This window comes from Acanthaster planci, linkage group LG15, assembly GCF_054643075.1.
Source record: "Acanthaster planci isolate LZ-2023a linkage group LG15, COTS_SCS, whole genome shotgun sequence".
Taxonomy (NCBI): domain Eukaryota; kingdom Metazoa; phylum Echinodermata; class Asteroidea; order Valvatida; family Acanthasteridae; genus Acanthaster; species Acanthaster planci.
In genome coordinates, this window is record NC_141791.1 from 3,086,464 (window position 1) to 3,107,747 (window position 21,284).

Genomic DNA, 21,284 nt, shown 5'->3' on the forward strand with positions numbered 1-21,284 from the left:
CCAAGAAATGCAACCATACCTCACTTCCCAAGAAATAAATTTGGGGAAAAAAATGAATTCAGCCAAGACATGAAGTTTCAGGTATTTAAACAGCTAGGGATATGTTTTATTACGCCTGGTCACGTGACTCCTCTTTCTTTGTACACCATACGGCAAGAGTAATCGTCAGTAACACACTTCCTACCAACGAACCTTTATAATCAATCTAAGCTGGATAATGGAGACTTGATTTGTCCTTATTTCGATTAGGACTAATTACATTTACGAATGTAAATTTTGGATTAACAATAAAGAGTCAATTGGTCAATATACATGTAATTTAGTACAGTTTTGGTTCTGACAATTTCTCCGCCTATTTATTTTTTTGATTGATTGATTTTTTTTACAGCAAAACCTATTTCAAAAGCGAACCTAGATGTGTAACTTCTCTAAATGTTACTGGGAGACATGGTCATAATTTTCTTGTTTAATTAAACTTCGACAGTTTCAACAAAAACCCCCCCAAAAAAGGCCAGGAATTGCAGAGTACATTGCACATGAAGAAAGTCAAAGTAGTATCTAGCGGTTACGTTACAGTTATGGCACGGTTAAGTGTCATCGTGGTTATTCCCATAACTTGCATCATCGCTGCATACATGCACACAAACCTGGACAAATTTAGTACACATGCAACAGCCACTAATGAAGAGTGTGAAAACAACTAAACCAATAGCTAGGAAAGTACTAACACCTGTTTCATGTATCAAAGTATCAGGGTGTGAACCACAAAGTATTGAGACACTGTTTTCACAACCAAATGGGTTAGGGAATATTAAAGTTTGAGGTTTTTGTTTTGTTATCTGCTCCGACTGGAGCAAAAGAGGGTGTCTCTTTTTTTGATACTCACCACATAGGCGCGCAAGGATATGCGTGTTTGACGCTGAGTACGCGTAACTGATTTATTCCGGCATGTATGGTCTTTGCGTACAGGCAGAACGGGTGCAAAAACCCACTTGTAACCACATGTCTTTCTTTCGCCGATTGGGGGTGCACTTCAGCTTGGGGCGGATTGTTAAGCAAAGAATAACATTTCCTATCGAGTACAATCAACACACTGTCTGGTTCTGAAATGCACAACACCCCTACATTGCTTATAACAAACATGAATTAAAAAAAAAACGATAAGCGGCTGGAATAACGGTATTTATGGAATGAATGCAACCAACTCCTCAACAAAAGGAATTTTGGACCATTGAGCGCAACACGTTTGCTGTAACAGCAGCTGTTTACTCAAGAAGTATTTTTCCCGATTCCAGGCATTAGTTATAAGAATATGAATTTATTGATCCAACAAATGAGGAATGCCTGGGATGGTAACTTGGAATTTAGCATATAGGTTACAGCTTGTAATCTTGCAACAGGAATGGATTGTAATAAACGACTGCACGTTTCGTACAGAAAACGAAAAACTCTGGAGCCGTGCTTTGAGCCAATGCAGCTCATCAGGGTGGTGTTTGCCTCCAAAGTGTTATGACTTGAAACCACAAAATACTCCAAATTCCCAGGGAATCGTGTTGCAGTCCACAGCAGGTCCCTATCCTGTGAATCATTTTAAAGTGGCATGCCCAAGGACACAACTTATGGCAAGCAGGTGGATTTCGCCCTCCCCCAATTCTTTGATCTACACCCACAAGCCTTAACCATTACGTCACAGTCTCTCATTAAAAAAAAGGAATGATCAAATTCTTGGTTTGACCTGAACACTTTCAAAGAAAATCTGACATAAGAGCTGAAATTACCATTAAAATATGGAATAGGATGCAAGATGTTTAAGAGAACAAAATTTTACATTCATTAATACAATCAACAAATGAAACTTGAAACTATGTATTAATACAGCAAAACTCCTGCCATCTAGCAAGAGAGTGATGACAAGTCCCCCAACAAATCTACACTGAAAGACTTGTCAACATTCGACCAACTAACAGGAAATCATAAAATTCTTAGTGCACCCTGTAGCCATACACTGAAAGTTTGCCAAACCTGAACTTTTCAAGGGGTTAACTATACATATTGCAAAGATACCATATTTCTGTCTACTGACCATAAAAACTTCTTGACGTAAATGGACGCTGCTAAAATGAATTTTTCCTGAATATGAAACTGAAACTTGTCAGCAAGACCTCAAAGCTGGAGGGCCCTTACAGCAAAGCTATAGAAAGCCACGCAAAAAAAATTTCTTGCAGGCTGGAGTGTTTGTCTTGTGGTTTTAAATACTTTAATAGAGAGGAACACGGCTACTGACAGACGTGAAAGCTTCCTCCGGCCACAAAAAAGCCCTCCAGACCAGATCAGCATTGCTTCTTTTTGCCATTGACCGCCAAGATCCAACTGTAATCAACTTGAATGTTCCAAATTACAAAGGATACACTTTTGTAAAGTGTGGGCATCCACTACTTCAGAAGCCAAAATACTGGAGGAGTTGGTATAAAGAGGGCGCAATAATGACTAAGCGTGAAGAAAAACAAGCTCCTCCAACGGCAACAAATTTCCTCGACTTTTTTTTTTCCCAAGTGGTGGTGGCAGGGAGGTGGGGCTAAATGGAAGGGGTGTGTAGAAAGGGGGTGGGAAAACTGTTATCTTCAATCTTTAACAGGCAAGCGAAAAAAGGGGTAAAATGGCTTCAGAAATGACAATATATTTATCTAAATAATTAACAACTTGGAACAGAAACCTAACAGTACGTGACGTCAAGTTAGACCAAAAATGACAACAGTAAAGTTGACTGAAATGTATTAAAAAAACAGTGTACTCCGTGGTTAGTGACCATTACTTTACATAATAGCTCAATATTTACGAGGAATTTTCTTGTAAAAATAAAACTGATAGTAGCCAAAGGAAATATATATATCACGTTTGCAAATTCTTTTCTTAATTAAGCAAGGAGAAAATCTCTAGTACGTCATTTAAAAAGGAATTTTAGGGTTTTTTTCAGGCGATGTACTTCTGACATATCTGCTTACTGGACACGCATGTCACACCACTTTGTAACTGACGCATACTATACAATTATATTTTTCAATTTTTCTTCCAAATAGGTAATCAGTGGCATTTGGTATCACAGCTCGACACAACGTGCTGATGAAGTCAAAAACAAAAGAAACCAATTAATTACACATTTCAGGGTTTCAGTCAGGATTACCTACGACATTTGCAAATCATTAACCATATCAACTATTGCAATAGTGTCTAGTTCATACTCTCCTCAGTGATACATGCTTTTCCTTTTCTATTTGAAATAAACCATTTGATTAATTGGTGGTTAAATACTTTCCATCTCAATTGTGTCTTCCTGATGCACTTCCAGTTTGTCTAAATACACAATAAAATACCGGTGCCACCTTTGCGAAGCCTCAGAGTTTGATTCAACCCAACAGTTCCCAATCTTCACATAGACAATTTTCAGTTACGTGATTCTGACGGTCAGCACTCAATTGACATAGATGTGCACAGAAACACAGGTGCCCTCGAAGTTCCTCAACATTCTGACCTACAGGAAACTGCCAACAGAAATACGGATTTCAAAATGCACGCGCTTCCACTGACATGGTGCCCTTCCTGTAAAGCCTTTACCCGTCATGTGTTGGTATGGGATTGTTTTTTTTTTTCATTTCTTTGGTGGACGATTTGGAATAAACACACCGATTCGTTCAGCCTCACTCCATTGTCTTCTGACCACTCACAGCCGTGATTTATGTCCAACATGCATGCACAAACGTTTGACATGCATGCACGCACGTATGAGATGCATGCTGGTGGCATTGGAGAAGACCACGTGTTAAGCGCCCAGGTGCCTAGTGAGGGGGGGGGATTTACTAGATTGGTCTATTGTTCCTGAATCAATATGCAAGCTCAGTTTGTTTGTCCGAGAGGCAGGCTCAACTGATCTCAGGAGTTGGGTGAAACCCTCGCAGTGAAAAAAAAAATTACTGGCCGACTCGTAACCTTTACTCTCTTGGCCTTTTTCTCAGGGATGCATCCTTATAACTCTTCAAATTTGCACTGCCTTTGGAGAAAAACTTGACACACCCTCAGTCTTCCAAAACTCTCCTTCATTTCTTGACTGTATCATGGAGGGCGGGGGTAACCACTGCCTTGATCCTTCCAAAATCCTCTGGCAATTCCTGTCAAGATGTTGAGGAGGACGTGCAAACGGTATCCTGGAGCAGTGCGGATGTGTCCCAAGCATAATCCGTGCCTAACTTTAAACATGGCCGGGCATGAACACAAGACGTGACCCAAGACCTTGACACAATTCATCCTTCGGAATCAGAATCGACACAGTTTTTGCCATACAACCTCGATCCTCCAGGTCCGTCCACACCTGCTTGAAGGGATTTTGGAGGATTGCAGACTGGTTGGGTTAAATTTGGTTAAAACTTGCCACACTGACCAATATTTTTGGGTCAATTTTCGTACTTTGGAAAAAGGAACCTAAAAGTGTAGAATAAAATATTCACCCGTAAACAAGCACACTTTTGAGACGTAAGATTGTCCTACTTTTACTAAGACAAAATTTCACTTTTTTGACACATATGGCGAAGATACAAGAAACTTGCTGCAAGTTCCACTATGGAATACAGTCTTAAGTATCATTTCACAGCCCCCTCCCAAAAAAAGAAAAAGAACTATTTTTTCATGGGTAAAGTTTGTAATAAAAATGTTCATGCTATCTCAACAGTGAAGTTATTAGAATACACACCTGCAACCATGACTGAGTTTCCAAAATGGAGGTTTTAGACAGGAACCTGTACGTTAATGAAGTTATAGTTGGTCTACAGGCTGGAACTATCAAAAACCAATCACAACACTAAACTTTAAATGGAAAAACAATTCATCAATGGCTGCCACTACTCGTGCAATGTGTGGGCTTTGCTGGCCTTTCACAGTTTCAAATAGCGGCAACATAATCCTGCAGTGAACGAATAATGTTTAGCATTAAATCAAAAGGTATATATTACAGCTGAAACAATATATTGGAGTATCATTGCAGTTGAGATTTGGTACATTTTTGGTTAACACTCGGCAGTTACTTAAACTATTCATGAACAATGCATTTTTGAGGAGAGCTCTTGGTGAGAACTGATCACCTACACAAGCACACCCATACAAATAAAAAGAGGAAAATCAAGGACAAATCTGACACCGTCACGTTACAGAACTCGGCTACACAAAATTCCTATTTACATCTATGTGAAAAAAACAATGGAGTCTCCATACTGTACATTGCCAGATAATGTAACCAAAAAAAAAAAAATCTCCAGATCTGCACTTACCAGGCAGCAAGATTCACAGATCTTGAAGCGCTTATTTGTAGGTAGTCTGTCGCCATATCGTTACTAGAAATGTCATTTTAGGCAGGCGGGTAACATACGCTTGATATGGCAATGTGTGGTGATATATGCCGTTAGAATATAACACTGTCTCATGGTATAATAGGTAGACAGGACAGCAACATATGTGTACCAGACCCGAATACATGCCTCCGTCAAGTGAGAAGCAAATAAGATATTTATATATTTATATTCATATATATGTAGCTGTACTTAATTTTTAAAATTTAATTCGCAGCTGAGTCCTCTAGTCTAAAACATGTTTTCTTTTCCAGTTAACGTTTCTATACAGTCATATATACTCATAATCATTTCATTTCTTAATGTTTATTGTTTTATATTTTTCCCATAGTCTATTTACACGAGGCAAGCTTTCTTTTTTTTAACTATCTGTCGGTAAGCTGCCTCTGTCAAAAGTACGAAAAAACTGTCTAGCTAGCGTACCAAGTGGTACCACTATCTTCATTGTCTAATACGTTCACAGTCGACAATAATTAGAAATGCAATCACTCATTTACAATTTCTGCTTTGGAACGGCGATGTTACCAACAAAAAAATTACTTAAACTCACTGGATATATTACTTTCATTTTTGAGTGGTTTTTTTTTTTTTTTTGAAGCAGAGACCATCCGGTCGTCACCTCTTTCCAATTTTTTTTTCTTTTAAACGAAGAAGCTGTGTCTTTTGTTTTTAAAAGTCGTGAAGAGGATAATCGATCAGCGATAATCATCGATAACAAATCCAAGGCCTATTGCACGTTTACCCTAAGAACAATTGGAGTCCACATTTGTACTTTTCTACACTATAACTACAGAAAAATGCCTCCAGTACATTTATATATATATTTATATATACACAACAAAATAAAATATATCAAATCAGTTGTTAAGCTTTTATTCAGACCTGGACACAGCTACGTTGTAGGAACAGAGAACTGACCTTCCAACACATCCGCACGAACATAACTTACATTATCATATTTTTCACTAGAATTGACAATCAGACAGTCCGGAACAAGCAGGAAAAAAGTTAGTCATGGAATGTTTTAAGATCTCGAACTCGGACACTAAAGATTCAAACGAGTGGAATTTTTCTTGTTTAGTTTAAAAACCGACACCAGCTGAGCTACGGAATGCATGCACAATGAAAAGAATGGTACAACGTGCTGAGGGAGTCGTGTCTGACCCAAACACTGGAATGTCAACCGAGTTTAGCAATGTCAATGATTAATTGTTAAATGCGCTTTGCTCTTGCCACTCAGCATTATCGTCCCATCGTAACGCCACTTCCGTCGTCTGTCCGAACCGCTTCCGAGGCTCAGGCCCTTAATGCCATTTCCTGCTCCCCCTTTTTGTCGGTCGTTTAGTTTTCACACAATCTCCCGCCACCAAACACCAGTTCCAGGCAGTACGGCACCAAAAAAAAAAAAAAAAAACTCTACGAGTGATAGGATTCATTTGTTGTGTGACACCTATCCTCAAAATTCTTACAGTTTCATTTGTTTTTGCCCTGGAGGTTTCTTTACCCGGTGCAAACTTTTAAAGAAAATTGAGCTTAAAACATGGCAGAAAATCAAATCGAACACGGAATTTGTGCAGCAGTGCGGCCAACGAAACCAATCCAAATAAACTGTGAATCTTTACATTCCATTTGAATTTCTTGAAAACGTTGTTTCAGGAATCATACGCTTCGCCGGCGATCTGGAATACCGTTTAAAGTAACCTAAGAGCTGCATGCAAGCTTCAAAACTTCTGAATGCTGTGCCAAAAGTTTACAACCTTCAACACGGCCCCAGACTGCTTTCTACCCCATCCTGGCAATATGCCTGACCCAGATCACATTCAGGAATTATTTCCTCATCCGTTCTTTCTTCCACTGAAATTTCACACAAATTGCTTTTAGTAATTTTCGTACTCTCTTATTTTATCCAGCAAGATCTTCTGCTCTCCATCGTCCAACCGCCAGTCATTCAGATGGAATTCCGAAGCAGAAAAAATCAGCATCGTAGCCCCCTTCTCGGGTGGAACTGTTGCCCTGGCACAAAAAATCATCCGATTTCTTTGCTTTGTTTTTTTAAATGTATTTTCTCTCTGTTTTTTTTCCTCCCTTACATCGGCTTCATCAACAAGGTTGGCTCCGACTGGTCCCCCGAGCACCAAGGCCGGTTCCCCTAGTACATCAAAACTGGTACCACTTCTTGTCCTTGTATTTCTGCATAAGTTGGTGGGAGGCCTGGGAGAAGTTCTCGGCGCTGGCCATCATCTGGGCGGTGCGTTCCTCCAGCTCGCTCAGTTTCTCGCCTCTCTCATGCAGTGCCTGTCAGAAGATCGTCGACCACGTTCATTTTACTCTTTTGTAAGTCACTTTTCTTTTGATGTATAAATGTACAAAGGAATACTGCTAATTGTAAGAAAATGTGGGCTGACTGAAGCATGATCCAAACTTTGCAACACGACACAGCCCTAAAAGAGCCACAGTATTTTTTTTATCTTCCAGCCAGAGGCAGGAGATGATATGGGATATCCCCCCCCCCATCTCGGTTGTCCCATTGAATCCTATTGAAACCTAATCCTATTGAAACTGGACATGCAAGTGTAGACATCACTTATGAGCTCACATAACGAGTTTCCCTTCCGAGTTTGTCAAACGAGGTGGCTGAGTAATACTCACAATGCGTGCTTTGTACAGCTCCCCAGCGGCTGAGCTTGAGTTAGCCTTGACTCCTTCAATGCCACCGGTACCTGGTATGTGCCTGGCTATGCTACGAGACGGCTTACCGCTTGACTCACCGACTAAAAACAAAACCCAAAAAATAAATAAAAGTTAGTAAATAGAAGTAAATAGACTTATCCGCTGCGTACACACCTTGTTAGCAAAGGAGAGAGAGGCTTATGGGGACCATTTTGAGTGGCACCCGGCGCACATGCGAAGATTGTTTCAATATGCTCAGTGCGTCCAATGCAAAGTGTTCGTGAACCTGTACACGTGCGCACAGGGTATGTTCCCCACCCAAAAGACATCACTGCCAAACAAGAACGTGCCGTCTCTGGCTGATGAATGAAGTGGGAATACGTGACAGGGAGTTCGTCCTTGGATTCAGAGGCAGAGGGACTAGACTTACACAAGTCTTCCCTGTCCAAAGTGCTGCTGCCACCCCCAAACAGCCCCTTGAAGAAGCCTTTACTGGGTGCTTCGGGAGTGTTGACGGGAAGGAAAAGGTCGCCCAGCATATCGTGGAGGTTCTCACTGAAGAGAGATCAACAGAGCAGCGGGGTGATCAGTGAGAGAAAAAACATAGTTGTACTGCAGTCCATCATAAGCCAGGGCAGGGCAACCTTGGCAGAACTTCCCCGCCCACTCTAAGAAAGCACTGGGCATAAAACGGAGGCTTCGTGTGGTAGCCATCTTGCAGGACAGTTCTTTTGTTCCACAGGGAAGCCTCCTCTCTGCATACCCTGTCGAAAAAAAAAAACACTGGCCTGCAAGATGGCAGCCATGAAAACCCTTTATACTTAGAGCATTGCATCTGTGAACGAAACCACCCGGCATAACAAAAATGGCTTGGTTAACCCTCCTTTAGTTTTACAGCACAAATATGCACAAGTGCCCAAGGTCACTCTCTTGCATGTTGGTGCAGTGCACAACACGACACAGCTGTGCTTCTTTGAGGTGTTTACCAAGTGACCCAAAGAGTGACTTCAGCATAGGAGGGTTAATATCTCACCTTGCCTCGCTGCATATCGTTATCCGTTGGAGTTCTGTCGGACTGGCTTGGTAAATCCCCTTGCCGTGGGAGCTAAACTGGAATGTCCGGCCAATCCTGAGAAGTAAAGGGGGGGGGATGCGGGTGGGGTGGTGGCAGGGAGGGAAAAAGTGAGGATTAGCCAAACAATGTAGCACAAAGTAGCTACTGACTGTGCTGATGGGACGGGGACATGCACGAAGGGGGTCTACATCAAAACTGGTTCCAGCCCCTTTTGAATGTCTAAAATGCAACTGAGGGAAAGGGAACCAGCCTATCCAATGCTACTCACATTATTCAGCCAAAGATTTCTTTGAATCAACATATCAATTATCAAAAGCCAATGAGTGCCATTCAGTTAATTTCCTGGTTGTGATAAATACTGCCCTCTATAAACCGCAAATATTCACCATAGCGTCCAAACCCTTCCTGTGGAAAGGGCAGATACACAAACACACTGACAAACCAACAGACCTGAGATCAGTCAGTGGAAGGTAGTCGTGGTCGAGCAGGACCCGGAAACTGGGCAAGCTGAAGGCCATGATGTGGCCATTGGCAACGTAGCAGGCCAGACAAACGCTATCTGCAAACCGGAAGAAAATTTGAGGAATATTTAAAATCGGGTAGCCAACTTCAAATGAAACAGCACACACTGGGAGCCTATAACTGGACCTTAAGAGGAACCAGACTATTGCAAACAAACATGTTCTGAAATCCTGGATAGCAGAAGCGAAAAATTTTTTAAATGGTGAGAAGATGCTTCTGTGAAATATTTCCAAACGGCATTTCACGTAGGCCTGCTGATTAGCCGCAGAGAGCGTAAGAGAACAACCTCATGAGACAGACATTACATGGAGTGCAGGGTGCGAAGGTTGGGGGAGGAGGGTGTGGGCTTTACACTACAATACACTTACTCTGCAAACTGATGACGTCTGCCCGGACAACATAGGAGGACTCGGCCACTTTGACTCGATATGCACAAGTCTGTGACGGAAGTGATATGACCTGCAAAAGAGGATGGAGGAAAGACGACAAATGTGAGGTCTTTGTCAGACATCACGGAGGCCAGGGTGGAGGGTTTGGTCTCCATATGGCTAGGGATTACTTAGTATTCCCAGAGCAAGTCTTTCTGCACAGACATTTGCAAGATGGAAACGCACAGTTGACCCACCTTAGCTTCCTTCTCGGAGCAGATGACGACAAATTGCCGGTCTGCAATTTCAGTGGAGGACGAGGGCGACATCCGCATGCGCTGTAACGATGGCGGCCCTGACACAAAACAAAAAAATTCGTGCAAGTGTGAATTTGTGAAAACGGGGAGGAAACGCTGACTCGCTGCTCGATTTCCGTGAAGGACGCCTTCCGACTTACTCTTGTCTCGACTGTCCTTGGTCTCTCGGCTCACGTCCTTCCAGGGCTCGTAGGGTGGGGTGATCAGGCTACCGTTGCAATCTAGGAAAGCCATCAGCAAGGTGCTGCCCTTCAGGCGCAAGATAGTGCCTGGGGGGAAACATATCGGGACCATCAAAAATTCAAGCGACAATGAAGGAAACACCACCCGGAGCATTCAAGCGCTTGGCGGGAACCAGCGAAAACTTAAAATGATATCCATCGCTTGGAATTTTGACTAGAGACCTAGGTGTTTGGCAGCGAAAGCGTACTTATGCTCTACAAATGCATGAGGTGGCTCACAGCCAGCCGGTGCTTCATCATCCCTTTAAGACCGGCCACATGACGGGCTCTTGACCAATAGGAATTGCTGAACTTCAATAGGTATCTATGAAAGTCAGGCAAAAGCTATGAGACTCGTAAACTTTGCTGATTTGTGAATAAGGTTTGGGATGGGACCTTGGGCCAGCAATACAACGTATCACTCACTAATGCCAAGCGTTGTAATACTCCAAGGCTGACAGTTAAGGTTTGAGGCCTAGGGTACTACAGATTTGTTTGCCTGCAGACCTGCCAACCTTTAGAATCGCAAAAGTGTATTCGGAGGTTCCAAAATGTGTATTGTTCAATAAAAATGTGTATTTTCCCAAACAAACAGGAAAGAGATGCTTACAAGTACCTTTACGTGACTACATACTATTTGAAGTTTAATACGTGTGGTTCATGCAATTAGCGGTAGTTTTTGTCCTACGACAGGCAAACTGGGATGCAATTTTGCTGTCTGGAAACATCGTCTTTTCTACGTCCGTGAAATCATCCGACGACGCGAAAGGCAGATAGTGCCGAACTACGTAATCTGTCCAAGGGGTCTCGGCTCTGATGGTGCTTAAATCTTCAGAAGACGTAAACTTTCTGATGCTGTGGGTCGCATTCTTCGTTTCAGCGATGTCGCGGCGTTTACTACTTTCGATGTGGCGAGATACATCATAACTCCCACTATGCACGATACTAAAGTCAGAACTACACAAAGTGCAGCGAGCGTAATGTTCACCTCTCCGGGAACGTAATATGAATTCAAATTTCTCCGTATATTCCCTTTTGAAAGATTGCTTCCATTTTTGGGGGTCTTTTTAAGAAGTTGATGCCATCTTCATTCCCGCAGTTTTACAACTACCTCGGAAAAATTTTTGCATACACAGGAACGTACACTCCACAATGCATGTCAATCGGTTTGGTATGCGACGTTCCAAATCGTTAATACGTGCACTACCAGGGGCATATGTACATCGCGTACACCAATCACGAACACTCTACTTTATGAGTTCGCGATATCGAACCGCATGACATGTAGCTTAGTCTTACTTGCAGCAGCTTTAGCTTTTTTAGCTTAGATTTCACACAGGGCCCTCTTTTTTCTGTCTGTGTCAAAGTTATCGAAATCCCTATTTTATGGTGATAAAAACGTACGGTCGTATTTTCATCAATTTTTCGTACAAAATATGCCAAAATCGTACTAATTGGCACGTATGTGCCTGGCGTGTTTAACACTCACCGCTCGGGGTGACAATGACGGGCTGGGTGTACCTCTGCTCCCCCCAGGGTGGCAGGTTGATGACGATGACAAGCACCGAGCCCAGGGTGGTCCCCACCCAGATGCAGGGTGAGGTCACAGACTCTGCGAAAAAATTGGAAACGCCAATGATGACAGTGACTCCAACAATTCAATTCAAAGCATTGATCTTTTCTCAGCACTGGCTAAGCACAACATAAACTTGGTCAGGTCCCACAGGGCCTTCAAGAAGGCATTAGAAAAACAGAAGGCAGAGACGTTTACATGTCAGCTCATCCTCTCTGTCACGGGTGAGGGCACACTAGGGCATAAAGCCCTAGTTGAATCCACCCAAGTTTTGCACATCACAGTCAATCTCAAATCAGTCCAAAACCTTGCCAACTGATGGGGACCGTCCATCTCAATATTCAGAAAAAAAAAGAGATACGTCCATGGTGCTACCTCAAACCTATCTAGTTTACTTGCTATCTCCACCATGAAAAACTTCAATCTCATCTGAACAGTCTAGGTATGAAGAACAGTTTTGTTTTAATATGCTATGGGAAGGTGAGAAAGGCCTACTCAGACTTACTAATAGCTGTGTACAAGCATATTGGCCAGTGGCTAATGACTGAATCCATTTCTCATAGACATGTGTGTTGCCATCAGCTGTAGCCGCGAGTTTTTGAACACAGGCTTAGACACCTGCTTTGCACGTGGTCAGTGAGTTCCAAAAAAGGAAGCTTATGGTAGGGGAAAAAAATCGGACCTGTTTTTCTGGTGTAGGATTCCGCAAAGGTCAAACACTGGACGCCCTCTCTAGCCTCCTTCTCAAGGCTGGACATGCTGGAGCTCCTCGATCTGGTGAACGAGCCCTCACTGCGATCTTTAACATGACAAAAGGAGGGGGAACAACTTAGCTGTTCAGTGATAAGTCAGGAGTGGACATCACGTCACAAAACAACCAATCAAATCGGTTCTTAGGCTTTTTTCTGACCCAGAGGGGGCATGGAACTAACAATGCTGGAAATAAAAGACATATTACTCAAAAGGTGACGGCTCAAATTGTCAACAAGTACTTTAACGATTGTGAAATCATCTGCTCTAATAATCAACCTTTTTGGTCAAAATACTGGTAACGTGGCATGCAAGAATAGAAAAGAATGAGGGATATGCATGTGTCAACTGGATGCTGATTTTGATTATAAACTTGAAGTTGGATCTAAAAAAGTTAAACGACAAAATACAAGCAAACAGCCAAAATATGTTAGAAGGCTAACGCAGTTAGATTTAATTCTCTGCATCGGCAGATCTTGGGACTAATTGGCCGAAATGACTGTCACATTAGGAAATAGAAAATTCTTCGATGCAAATAAGGCACTGAGAGGGGGTAACCGCGGTTACTGTCGGGTTACAGGGGTTACAATTGTTCCAATAAATTCAACTTCAAAGACCTGATTGTTGGCTACCGTAACAGCCAGGTTACCCAAATGGTCAGGCCGCATTGGCCTGCTGGTCTCTCAGCCTGGTTGGCCAAAATGGCCAGGTGAACTTTGATGTCAATTAATGGCCTTCATAACGATAGGTAAAGTGGCCACACATGGAGCCAGGCTGTCTGCAATGATAAAGCAGCCAGTTCAAATTGAGTGGCCAACACAGTTTGGAACTTTCTACATTTGCAAATATCTGCCTTGCCTGGCTGGGGAATTTTCTTTTTTTAAACTTTTTCTGAGGAATGTATGAAGGTTTTTTATCAATACATTGCTGCAAATACATCACTGTGACAGAATTTTTTCTGTAGGACTCTAGCAGAAGTTAACTTGACAACTTAGTATTGGTCCAAGTGTGGCACAGATCAGAATGATGAAATTAAAATGCAACTTTTTTATACGGTTATACTTGTGACAGACTTGTTCAAGGCGGTTAGCTCATGAGCCAATCGGAAGTGTGTCAGTTTGTTATTAGGCGAGTAAGGGAAGGAGGAGGGGGTGGGGCTATGGGTGTGGAAGGGAGGGAAAATCATAAACATCATGGAATAAGAGCCACTGAATACTTTTGTGTGCATTTCGAAGCTAAATTTTGATGACAAAAACCAAGCCAGAAGGAGTTTACATGTATCGCAGAGGGCTTTGAGAATCTGTTTTTCATCAAAAAGAAGTCAAACCAAGGGTCTGTACATCAATGAAAGATGGTAATTTAAATCTGGATTTCATCTTTTCAGAGTGTCAGGAGACAGAAGAACGATTTGTTTTCAAATTTGAAGCCTTAGACACTCAGGGGCTCTTGACAAACAAAACAAATGCAAAAGTTGACTTAGATATGTCTTGAAGGTAAAATAAAATGCGAAATATTTGCTGAAAATAAATATCCGCGAACGGGCGAGATGACAGAATGACGTAAACAAGACAGCAGAAAAGGGTCGACGATTCTCAAGAAAAAGAGTTTTCACGGCTACTTTCCCCACAGCCCAAATTAATTTACAATCCAAATCACACTGGCTCAATCCAATTCACTTTTGCTGACAAGCAGGTAAGGATCAAGGAATTGATCAAATGAGATGAAATAATGAATCATACGGCGAAAAAATACAATTACGAGGAGACGTGTACAATTGTGTGAGAAGATAACGACATGGGAGAAACCACTTGTACATCAGAAGAGCAAATGCAAACAAAAAAATGTGGTGACTTCGAGTGGAAATATAGCATGCCAGAGGTGACCTCTTCTTTTTGTGTATGGCGGTGCAACCCGGAGAGAGAAAAGACAAAGAGAGAAATGGTGCGAATGATCGGATGAAATGCCAGAAGAAACTTACACGGCACGTGAAGAACTGATGGGTCTATTACGGGCGGATATGGAAATCAAACGGATGGACACACAAAGCAATGAAATGTTAAATCATGAAGCACTCATCATGCATGATCAGAACCACTCCCTGTATTCCATGTTTTTTTTGTGTGGGGGGGTTCGATTTTCAATAATGGTCTGTCAGAATCTTCAAAATCAGTGTTAATGAGCTCAGACGTTACAAAATATTTGGGCACCAAACAATGCTACAAAGGGTGAATTTCTTGACAGAAAATTAATACGCAATTAAGCATTTAGTCATGATGGAAAATTTGTTGTAGATGGAGCAAAAGCGAAATTCCTGCAAAAAAGGCAAAGCTCTTACGTGGTAAATGAATGAGCTAATCAAACATACACGACCTTTGCTTTGACTAAAATCGACACAAAGTGAAATCAAAACTGTCATACCTGTAATTCGTTTCACAAACTTTTCATATTTCTCAAGTTAACTGGTACCCACACACATCAAAATAAATTTTTCAAGGAATACCAATATAATCTGATTACATAAATGGCTTAAAACAATGCAAAAGTGTCCGAGAAAAACTAAGAGAAAGAATCAAACCATGAAAAAAAAAAAAAAAAACGAGCAAAAAAAATCTACCACAGCGGAAAACACTCACTCATGCTAAGACCAGCAACAACAAATTTGATGAGCTGGCTGAAGTGGGAATGGGCAGGGTTGGACTCCTTGGGCCCCTCCTTCGGACTGGGTGGAGGGGTGGGCGGAGAACCGTTTGGGGCAGCTGAGCCAATAGCATGCCACGACACCACACCACCAGCACCCACGTACAATAGAATGGTGGGCAGACAACCACATGACGATGGAATATGGTGAAGAAGGGAAACACATCCAGAGGTACAGGGGAAGAAACAAGAGAAAAAATACAAAGCAAACAATAGATCACGGTGGAACTAACCAGACCGTTGGTTGGCAAATAGGATTTTCTCATCCAAAAATTATGCCTGTCAAAAGAGGCATCATGAATTCTGGCGACAATTCCATGGCGTGCATGTACATTTCACATATGCTGATGAGAAACCAAATTTCCTCCTCATCAAATAACTTCACTTTTTTTGCAAATGGGATCATAACATTGCTAAAAATTGTTTGCGTTTTGAACAGTAACATTCTGTTATTGTTAAATAGTTAATTTTGTCATGAGTTATTTTAGCCATTTTAGCAATCAACTACAAAGAAATCACTTGTACATGTAGTTCCGTTAATGTGCTGGTGAAATCACTGCAGAGTCAGGAAACATTTTCAAAGGTCTTGAGAGCAAAAATCTTGGACATTTGCCAACCGACTTGGCGCATCAGCACTAAAACATGGTGCATGCACGCAAGGCCAAACCAAGTCCAACCTTGTTCCCAGAGGCTGGGGGGGGGCCATTCAGAAGTCACACTGATAACATAACTGACAGAGTCTTTAGACACAGCCCTTTTGTTTAACATGAATACTGCATCGTGTCTCATTTAACCCCTTCATACCGGGAACCCTCCACAGCCGAGGTTTGCTGTGAGGATTAGTGCTTACCACACATACATTCTATTCATTGAAATATCTGCGCCTTCAGACCTGGGCACTGCAGGGGAGGAGTTGGCAACACTCCTCCTGCATGTCGCACAAATATTTTTTTCAAAGATTCAACCAATTGCTGGGTCGTAAAATAGACTGGTACCAACTTGATTCCATCACGGTCATCAATCACGTATCCTTTTCAGGCGTGCAACTTGGATTTTGACGAAAACAAGGAAATTCCACTCTCTGCAAGACTTTGAGTGTGAACGAAAAATGAGGAAATCAGCCGATCCCAAGGAAAACTTGCACGCCTGCCTTTTGTAGGCCCCAAGACTTGAAAAATGCGGACACAGCAATGGGACTTTCCATGTCTTGTAACCATTAAAACAGCCTCTGGGAACAACTTTTCAATTCATTCCAACAAAAACCTGACACAGTCACTTTAATCAGTCCAGGGAAAACTAAAAGGGGAAACTACAACGGTTAGACACAAAGGGAAAAGAAAGAAATCCAGTTACATGTACCATGACCAGATACGTGCTGAATGTTTGCCTCATAAGCAAGCGTGCGGTTAGTAACAGAGCTGTGTACGAGGGTGCAGTGTCAGAAAAAGTTATAAGTAAACTTCTACTGTAAGTGGGTAAATGGTCACTGTGCAATTCTGGACTGCGATCTGTAGACCGAGTCACGTAACTGAATGGCTCAGTGTCCCCGCATTGGGCAAACTCGCTGAGCATATATGAATCAGTGAAACAGGGTTCAAACCTGTGCCGTGACAGCCTGCCATAATGACTGAATCTGGTAAGCAGTTTACTGTCCCTGCTTAGCCTGAATGGGCCACCTTGCAAACGCTGGTGCAATGTGAGTGCATTACCAATTTGGTCTGTGAGTCAGTGTAATTTTCACCACACACATAACAAACCGTATGAACTGATGACAAACCACTTCGGCCAATCAAACTGTGTTTTGTTAAACGGTAGACAGGCTCACATTTGGTACCCTACGTGAATGTGACCTGATCAAGCAAAAAGGAGTTTGAAGGGAAGGTTTTGTTCTCGGGTTTGTATCTAAAACAAGATATTGGAATGTTCTTTCAGGTGAATTGCAAGTCCGGATCTTGTGAGTAGAGCTAGGGCTAGGTCTTTTCATGGTTGCAAATACATGGGCACATGCAGAAAACAGACCTAGCCATAGCTCCTGAGGTTCATTTCTGACTAGGATTTAGTATGAAATCCTGACAACAAATTGACACCTGTATAAGATTGATTGGAAAGCCTGCTTTCATAGCTTGGAGGACTTGTGACCTGAGTTGTTAGGTCGAGTCAACTGACTTCAATCAACCACGCATTAGTTTGCCGAGTGTGGTGCACAGACTACAGTGCATTGCATCAAAGGAGCACCCGTCCATTTATGTTTGCAGGGATGAACCTTTTTTCAGTGAGGGAACACAGGGGCAGGTTAGTTCTGTATGCAGAGACAGACAAAGGCAGTAACAACTGAGGATGAAGATATCAACTTTTCTTCCATTTCTGAGGAGGTGGCAGCATTTTGGAGAAGTCGGTGAGTGCAATATTTGATCTCGTATACTGAAATCTGTTTTTGTTTTCACTCCGTTTTAAAAAACTATTTTGCACAATTTGCACTTGATAAGCTTTCATCAGTTGTTCCTCCCTTTTGGTACAAAATGCCTGTTGCCATGGCAATAAATTGACAGCAATTCTAAGTTTTTTTGCCTTTGGTTAAGTTGTCTGCGGCACGTGCATCTACAACAGCAAGAGTAAACTAGTGTTAAAGCAGCTAACAGATTATGAAAAAGGCATCCATTTTAGTCACGCTCCATTCAAAAAAGTGAGTGGATTATTCATCTAATAATCTGAATATGCATTATCCAAAATGCACCCTTGAGAATACCATACCATACTCATGGATGCCTATTCCATACAGCATGCCAAAATAAAACCCGCCCACATTGCCTTCTGGGGAATGCGTGGGTGGAGCAAGGTTAAGAAGCACAGCCAATCAGGAGGCAGGCTAGGTGGAAGGTACCATTCCTGGCAAAGGTGGACTCCTACAACAGCCAATCAGAGAACTTATTAATATACTGAGCTCTAAAGGGATAATCCAAGGAAAAAGGGGGGGAGGGAGATTTCATTGGGAGACAGTAATGGGTCTTTCTATCTTTCAATCTTCGGGGTTTAAGATTTGTTTCATGCCTCATTCACTGGGGAAGTAATGTTGGAAAAACAGACAGGAAACTGAAAATAAGTGAGACTATTTAGTAAACCCAGGGATTTCTGTGAAGTCCCATTACACAAGTTTTTCATATGGGCTGGCTCGGGAACCATGGTTATAGATCGTCATGCCAACCCTTTCCAACAGGGTGGCCACATTGGTGACACACTCAGAGTCCAATGTTCTACCTCTTTGGGACCATCTTGTGCCCTCTATAAGCTGGCTACATTTTGCTCGCTTATCCTACTCTTGGTTCTGAAAAGTCATTTTGAAGGACAGCAAGGTGACCCTAATCCTAGGTCTCTAACCAGGAACGTACATCCGGGGGGGGGTTATATATCCCCAACTTTTGAGGACCTGGGGAGATGGGCTATTGACTCAACCCCCGCTTTTCGTGGTGAGAAAAAAAAAGCTACTTTTGGTTTTGGTTTTTTTTTTCAAACTTACCAATGACCAAAAATGTATTCAACAGTATTGAAAAATAAAGGAGAAAAAGTAAGCTTCAAACAGCACCGCACTGCTGTAATAGAGGTGTAAGTATGCATAAGATATACATCTGCGTGTATCATGAACAGCTCCCTCTAGTGTCACAAAGTGTCCTGCAATCCCCCTACTTTTAAATTTTTCTTGGCCGCAATGTGTTTCAAAACATCCCCCCTTCAACCAACACTCTGTGCCCGGCAGAGATTTACGCCACTGCCCCTATCTGAGGATCCGCAAGGAGGATTTGGCGGCTTTTGTAGGACTGAGAGGGGTACAACCCAACCACTGTTACTGAGGCTTGATATTCCTTGCAAACCTAAGTGTTAGGGAAGGTGTTCCGTGGAGTTCAAGCACGGCGATGGGTTTTGAAGGGATCGGAAGGCTCCTGGCAATGGAAATGCAGTAAAGACAAACATCCCAAAGGTAAGATCTGCCCACAGCTGGCAAACCCATGAAGTAGTACATATAGCTATTTCCATGCAAACTCCTGTGGGTTTACAAGTTTGGTTTGTCATTGAAGTCTGACCTAACTCTTCAAAGTGCATTCAGCTTGAATAATATGCCAGCTTATCATTTTGAGGAAGCCAGGTATGGGGGCAGAGCTTTTTTTTTCACTTGTATTCAAACATTCTGTTAAATTAGTAAGTTAAAGCAGAAAAAAATCTATTCTTTAACCCTGTAAAAATCATATCAAAATCCTAGGATTTGGGACAGTCAGGGTTAATGTTTTACCTGCAGTTTCAGATCTTCATTGAGTTTTGCTTGGGTGCTTAACTTCTGGTGCTGCGTGATGCTTTTAGCACAACTCTAACCCAGCCTGGTTATTGTAATGTCAGAGATGTAGTCATTGTGGAACACTGTGTAAGGTGCTGGAGTATGTGCTTAGTGCATGCACGAATGAGGGCGCTTTGATACCCTCACGTGTACTTCCCTTTGGGTCAACAACCAACATACATTTTACCTGAAGACAGGTAGAATGTTCCCTGATCTCCATTGCTATTCCAACCCCTGAGTAATGATGGACATGGGAGCCAGACTGTTGGCCAAAGATTTCTCTTCTTCACTGGCAAGGGGGGAGGGGGGGCCTTGAGCAAGGCCATAGACTAATCTAAACGTTTGACCACTATGCATCAGAAATCAGTGACAGATGAATTGGACTCGCTACTGTACAAATACACTGTTTCTTTTTCTGTCCAAAACAGCTATGAGAGATATATAGTCTGTCGCGAGCAGATGTGGCCATCGCCCCAGCGTCCATCTTTTGTTTCAGTCGCAGGAAACGGTCGAAAATATTTCTAATCCCCCTGGATAGGATGCCAGTCCATCTCAGTTTAGTCCCCAGCTATCAATTTAAGCTCCTGGGTGGAGAGAGGCAAGAGGGGTGGAGTGGCTAGCCCGAGTGGCTCACGAGTGGCGACACCCCAACCACTAGGCCTTGCTCCCTCCCTCAACTGACACACGGCTTCGGCCGTGACCAGTGTTCTTGCGTAGCATAAAGCACAGTTAGCCACAATTAAGTAAATTTGACAGGGCGTCATGGGCTCAGATTGGTTTTCAGAGAACTGTATATGCAAACTCAGGGTTCCTGAACCTAAAAGGACAATTCAACTCCATGACTTTTTCCATGACCAAATTATGAAATTCCACGACCAAATAATGCAATTTCTTGGACTAGGTGGCCTTTCAGGTTGCAAATACAATCACAGATTTTATGCACTTATTTCTGATCACAGAAATCGCACAGTGCTTTATGACTTCCATGACAAAATTCCTTGACTTTTCCACGACTTTAGTCATTTTTACAAAATTCCATGGCTTCTCAGGCCTGAAAAAGCAAAGACAAATTTTCATGACTTTTCCAGGTTGCAGGAACCCTGAAACTGTAATCAACTGGCCTGGACTGCAACTCTCCATCCCTTTGGCACTCAAGCTGAGTGTCAGCCGAGTATCACCAACAATCACCTCAAAACGAATGCTGCAGTACCCCCTGATAACGGAGCACCTGTTCTGCACTTAATAATCATGCAACCTGTACTTGAAAACAACTCAAGCACGTCTCGCTAGTACTCAAGTCCAAGCTGAGACCTGAGAAATGTCTGGTGCTCATTCTCATCACAAAGCGCTCGACTACAAAGCTACTGGGTTAAT

General features: G+C 42.4%; 1 protein-coding gene across 11 annotated transcripts in view; it reads right to left on the reverse strand.

The window, feature by feature from the left end:
- Positions 1 to 75: 75 nt before the first annotated feature.
- Positions 76 to 21,284, reverse strand: part of LOC110984498 (syntaxin-binding protein 5-like) — a 73,218-nt gene continuing 52,009 nt past the window's right edge. For 5 of the 11 annotated variants that reach the window (XM_087146242.1, XM_087146244.1, XM_087146241.1 and 2 more), the window contains exons 19-29: positions 15,523 to 15,645; positions 12,822 to 12,938; positions 12,056 to 12,178; positions 10,486 to 10,614; positions 10,286 to 10,383; positions 10,029 to 10,119; positions 9,589 to 9,697; positions 9,097 to 9,192; positions 8,494 to 8,618; positions 8,043 to 8,164; positions 76 to 7,688 (exon numbers count right to left, since the gene is read on the reverse strand). In XM_087146242.1, coding sequence (XP_087002368.1) covers positions 7,551 to 7,688; positions 8,043 to 8,164; positions 8,494 to 8,618; positions 9,097 to 9,192; positions 9,589 to 9,697; positions 10,029 to 10,119; positions 10,286 to 10,383; positions 10,486 to 10,614; positions 12,056 to 12,178; positions 12,822 to 12,938; positions 15,523 to 15,645 — 1,271 coding nt within the window. In that variant the 3' untranslated portion in view covers positions 76 to 7,550. Of the gene's footprint in view, positions 7,689 to 8,042; positions 8,165 to 8,493; positions 8,619 to 9,096; positions 9,193 to 9,588; positions 9,698 to 10,028; positions 10,120 to 10,285; positions 10,384 to 10,485; positions 10,615 to 12,055; positions 12,179 to 12,821; positions 12,939 to 14,867; positions 14,892 to 15,522; positions 15,646 to 21,284 lie in introns of all 11 variants that reach the window. The other 6 variants (XM_087146248.1, XM_087146247.1, XM_087146245.1 and 3 more) reach the window with 2 other exon arrangements.